Below are 5,392 nucleotides of genomic sequence, written 5' to 3' on the forward strand. Positions count from 1 at the left end.
GAGCGGGAGCTGACTTTGGAGGGCCAGCTTAACGTTACTCAGGGCCGGGTGGTCCCATTGGAGAAAGAGCGTGATGAGGCCGTCTCGTCGGCTAAGACTGCCCAAGATGAAGCTGCTGAGTTTAAGAAGAAGTTCAAGGAGACCGTGAAGCAGGGAACGAGCGCCATATTGATGACTGAAGAGACCCTTAAGGACGGTAAAATTGTCGATATGCCAAAGAAGTGATATCTGTAGTCGTGTGAATTTTGTAACTTTGTGATTTTTGTAAACTTCGTCGCATATCTTGGTGAACTTTGTTTTTGTTTGTGTTGGATAACTTTAAACTGCTTTAGTAGTCGCCTGGTCGGCTTGTGATTAATGTTCTTCCACCCTTACTTGGTAGTGCTTTTTGCTCTGTTTTGTTACTGTTTTGTTGGTACTGGCTTGCCGCTTAAGTTTGCTTACGTTGCGTTGGTAATGTGGCGGAGCCAAGTCGTGGCTTTATTATTGCTATAGCCATTTGTCATGGCGTTAATTTGGTTGGTTCCCGGGGTGATCAGTCCCGGACTACCGTATCGTCGCCTTTTTTACTACGTATCGTAAGAGATTTGTTGAGATGGGATGTAAAAAAGGTCAATTTAATCACAAGTAAACATTAATCGGCAGTTAATTAAATCCATGGCAATAATAAGAACTTGACAGAAGTGAATTATTTGATGATAAAGACTTGGGCCTTACGGAGCCCAGTAAGTCGTCTGATCTAAGAGTAAAACCTTCTCAAGTTACTTGTGTTCCATGTTCTCGAGACTTCCTTGCCGTCGAGCCTTTCTAACTTGTAGGCACCTCTGCCGGTTACTTCCTTTATCCTGTATGGGCCTTCCTAGTTCGCCGCCAACTTACCTTCCCCTGGTGTCGGTAATCTGAGGTCGTTTCACCACAGCACTAGGTCGTTTTGCCCGAATTCTCTCTTGAGTACTTTAGCATTGTAGCACAAGGCATTCTTTGCTTCAGCGCTGCTTCCAACAAATGGGCCATCTCTCTTGTTTCGTCTACAAGGTCTTTTTCCATGGCTTCTTCCACTCCTCCCAAGAGTAACCATGGGCTCGGCTCGCCGACCTCTATAGGTATCATAGCATCCACCCCGTATGTTAGTCAAAAAGGGGTCTCCTCGGTGGACGATTGCTGGGTTGTGCGATAGGACCATAGGATTGAAGCGAGCTCGTTCGCCCATGCCCCCTTTTCTGATCTAGCCGTTTCTTGAGACCTAGCAAGATGACCTTATTGGCAGCCTCAACTTGGCCATTCGTCTGGGGCTGTTCCACAGATGAGAACTTTTGCTTTATGCCCAGGCCGGCGAGGAACTCTCCGAACTTCTTATCAGTGAACTGCGTCCCGTTATCAGAGATTACGACCTCAGGGATGCCGAATCGAGTTACTATCTGTCTCCACATGAACTTTTGGAAATTGGACGAGGATATGCTGGCCAGCAGTTCGGCCTCTATCCACTTGGTATAATAGTCAATAGCGACTATAAGGTACTTGACTTGCCCTGGGCCTACCGGGAAGGGACCCAGGAGGTCGACTCCCCAGTGCGAGAAAGGTCGGGAAGAAATCAACAAACTTAGCTCGGTTGTCGGCGCTTTGTGAAAATTTGCGTTCTCCTGGCATTTGACGTACTTCTTCACGAACTCTTTAGAGTCCTTCATCATCGATGGCCAGTAATAACTATCTCTGATAAGATTCCTCGCTAGAGCTTTGCCCCCAATGTGGTGATCACAGAATCCTTCATGGACCTCTCTGAGCACATAACCTGTTTGGCTTGGATGCAAGCATTTCAGCAAGGGTTGGCTGAGTCCCTTCTTGAATAATTGACCTTGTATGATCGCATATCTGGCCACTTCCCTCCTTAACGCTTTGGCCACCTTCTCATCGCCAGGGAGCTTGCCGATTCTCAGGAAGTCGGTAATCGGGTTCATCCAGGAGGGATCTTCCTTTGTTATGTGGAGGGTGACCGCTGGCTCTTTTATTAGCCCTTGAATGAGAGACCGGTTGCCCGTCCCAGGTTTGGTGCTCGCTAGCTTAGACAGGAGGTCTGCTCGAGCGTTCCTTTCTCTTGGAACGTGTTGGACTGTGACCTCCTCGAATTGTTCGCTTATCCTTTTGACCTTCTCCAGACATTTCTGTAACAAGGAGTCCCTGGTTTGGTAGGTCCCCTTGATCTGAGAAGTAACGACCTGCGAGTCGCTACACACTTCAATTCTTGTGGCTTCGACTTCTTTGGCCAAGACTAATCTGCCCAGAAGGGTCTCGTACTCCGCTTGATTGTTTGACACTGGGAACTTGAACTTGATTGACTGTTCGTAAACGACCCCAGTTGGGCTTTCCAAGATTATCCCTGCTCTGCCGAATGTATGGTTAGAGGCACCGTCTTCATGGAGCTTTGATAAACTCATATTTTATGATATATATTGTGCTCAATTTAAGTGATTTATTCAACCCTTCACCTACTTATTCATAGAAATTTCATAAGTTTTGCTTTCCCTTCCTTATTATGTGATATATGTAAAATACATGTTTTCTATGCTTTAAAAGTAATTATTTTAATTACCCTTTATTACTATTCAATGCCGTGATTTGTGTGTTGAGTAGTTGCAGAGCTTCTAAGGCAGGAATGACTTAAAGGATGGAAAGAAAACATACGAAAATAGAAGGAAAGCACCAAATGGAGTTTTTGAAGAAACTGGTAGCGACGTGAACGCGTGGACGATGCGGCCACATGACCAGTGCGAAAAGGGAGCGACGCGAACACGTGATTGATGCGGCCACGCGCCTTAAGCAGAACACAGATGATGCGGACGCATGATCGAAGCGAACGCGTGACAAGGAAAACTCCAGATGACGCGCCACGTGGCCCACGCAGACGCGTGATGTGCGTGATCTGCAGAATTTGCAGAACTCATTTCCAGTGATTTATGGGCCCCTTTTGACCCAGATCCAAGCCCAGAGAACACAGATTGAAGGATTATAAATGGAGGAGTCCATCCAATCGTAAGGACATACATTCATACATAGCTGGGGATTTAGAAGTAGTTTTTAGGGAGAGAGGTTCTCTCCTCCCTCTTAGGATTAGGATTAGAAATTAGGAATACTTCTTCAAAACCATAGGTTCAATGTTCCTTTAATTTATTTTCTACTTTTATTTATTACTTTAGTTGATTACTTGATGTTGCCAATTTGGTTTATGGATTCTATGTTCAATTTAATTTTCTATTTAATATAATTTGAAGTATTTCAGACCTAGGATTGTTTTGCTCTATTTATGATTTATTTTTCCCTTTTGGCTTTGGTTAATTAATTAGAGACTCTTGAGTTATCAAACTCATCGTGATTGATAATTGTTATTTTCGCTAATCGAATCGCATTCCAATAACTCTAGTCTTTCCTTAGGAATTGACTAGGACCTGAGGATCAAACTGATTAGTTCACTTGACCTTCCTTTATTTAGTAAAGGTTAACTAAGTGGGAGTAAAAACACAATTCTCATCACCATTGATAAGGATAATTGGGATAGGACTTCTAATTTTTATACCTTGCCAAGAGTTTTATTAGTTATTAATTTATTAATTCTTGCAATCTAATTCTTCTGCTCAAAAAAACCCTTTTCAAAACCCAAAACACTATTTTCCATAACCATTAATAAAACACACCTCCCTGCAATTCCTTGAGAAGACGACCCGAGGTTTGAATACTTCGGTTAATTATTTTTATTGGGTTTGTTACTTGTGACAACCAAAACGTTTGTAAGAAAGGACTTTTGTTGGTTTAGAAACTATACTTGCAACGGAAATTTCTTCTGAATTTTAGACCACACTAAAGTCCTCTCTTTAAGCTTCCACCGTATGGTCGGTGTCTTGGTCGCATCCCTCGTCCCTTCTACCAAGAGGTCGGCCATGGCTTGTGCTTTGATCGCGTTCCTGGGCTCGTATTGCAGGTTGTACTGGGATAGCTTCATAGCCCAGGTCATCATTCTTCCCACTAAGTCGGGCTTCTGGAAGACCTGGCGAATTACCTGGTCTGTCCTTTCGACCACTTTGTGACTTTGAAAGTACCATCGTAATCTGCGAGAAGAGGTCAGGAGCGCGAGTGCTAGCTTCTCTAATTTGCTGTACCTAAGCTTTGCTCCTTGCAGTGCTTTGCTCACAAGGTAGACTGGTTGCTGGGCCTTTCCTTATTCTCGCACCAAAACTGCTAGCATGGCTTCATCCGTTATGGCCAAGTACAGGTACAGTGGTTCACCGTCCTTGGGCTTCCTGAGGACAGGTGGCATTGCTATATCTTCTTGCAATGGATGACTGCTTCTTCACATGCTGGGATCCACTCGAACACTATTCCTTTCTTCATCAAGTTGAAGAATGGCAATGCCTTGGCAGCCGACTGATGAGCGGATAATTTATACGCTTTTTGGCATTGTTTTTAGGTAGTTTTTAGTAAGTTCAAGCTACTTTTAGGGATGTTTTCATTAGTTTTTATGTTAAATTCACATTTCTGGACTTTACTATGAGTTTGTGTGTTTTTCTATGATTTCGGGTAATTTCTGGCTGAAATTGAGGGACTTGAGCAAAACTCTGAAAAAGGCTGACAAAAGGACTGCTGATGCTGTTGGAATCTGACCTCCCTGCACTCGAAATGAATTTTCTAGAGCTACAGAACTCCAAATGGCGCGCTCTCAATGGCGTTGGAAAGTAGACATCCAGAGCTTTCCATCAATATATAATAGTCCATACTTTATTCGGAAATTGATGACGTAAATTGGCGTTGAACGCCAAGTACATGCTGCTATCTGGAGTTAAACGCCAGAAAAACGTCATGATCCGGAGTTGAACGCCCAAAACACGTCATAACTTGGAGTTCAACTCCAAGAAAAGTCTCAGCTCGTGGATAGATCAAGCTCAGCCCAAACATACACCAAGTGGGCCCCAGAAGTGGATTTAAGCATCAATTACTTACTCATGTAAACCCTAGGAGCTAGTTTATTATAAATAGAACATTTAACTATTGTATTAGATGTCTTTTTTTGACCATTCGGTCTTTTTGACCATTCGGTCTTTTTGACCACGTTTCATCTTTGGTCTCAGTTTTGTTTTATTCTTCATCTGCGGAGACTATTGATCACTTTGTGGGGGGCTGGTTGGCCAGTCGGCCATGCCTGAACCTTTCACTTATGTATTTTCAACGGTGGAGTTTCTGCACACCATAGATTAAGGGTGTGGAGCTCTGTTGTACCTCAAGTTTCAATACAATTACTATTACTTTTCATTCAATTCTCTCTTATTCTTATTCCAAGATATATGTTGCACAACAATTGATGAATGTGATGATCCGTGACACTCATCATCATTCTCACCTATGAACG

At 43.3% G+C, this 5,392-nt stretch overlaps 1 protein-coding gene across 1 annotated transcript; it reads right to left on the reverse strand.

Moving 5' to 3' along the window:
- Positions 1-1,127: 1,127 nt before the first annotated feature.
- LOC107472336 (uncharacterized) lies at positions 1,128-2,432 on the reverse strand. The gene has a single exon (XM_016091859.1). The coding sequence runs from the start codon at positions 2,430-2,432 to the stop codon at positions 1,128-1,130; it is 1,305 nt and encodes a 434-aa protein (XP_015947345.1).
- Positions 2,433-5,392: the final 2,960 nt, after the last annotated feature.

The sequence above is a fragment of the Arachis duranensis genome, unplaced genomic scaffold, assembly GCF_000817695.3.
Source record: "Arachis duranensis cultivar V14167 unplaced genomic scaffold, aradu.V14167.gnm2.J7QH unplaced_Scaffold_56724, whole genome shotgun sequence".
Taxonomy (NCBI): domain Eukaryota; kingdom Viridiplantae; phylum Streptophyta; class Magnoliopsida; order Fabales; family Fabaceae; genus Arachis; species Arachis duranensis.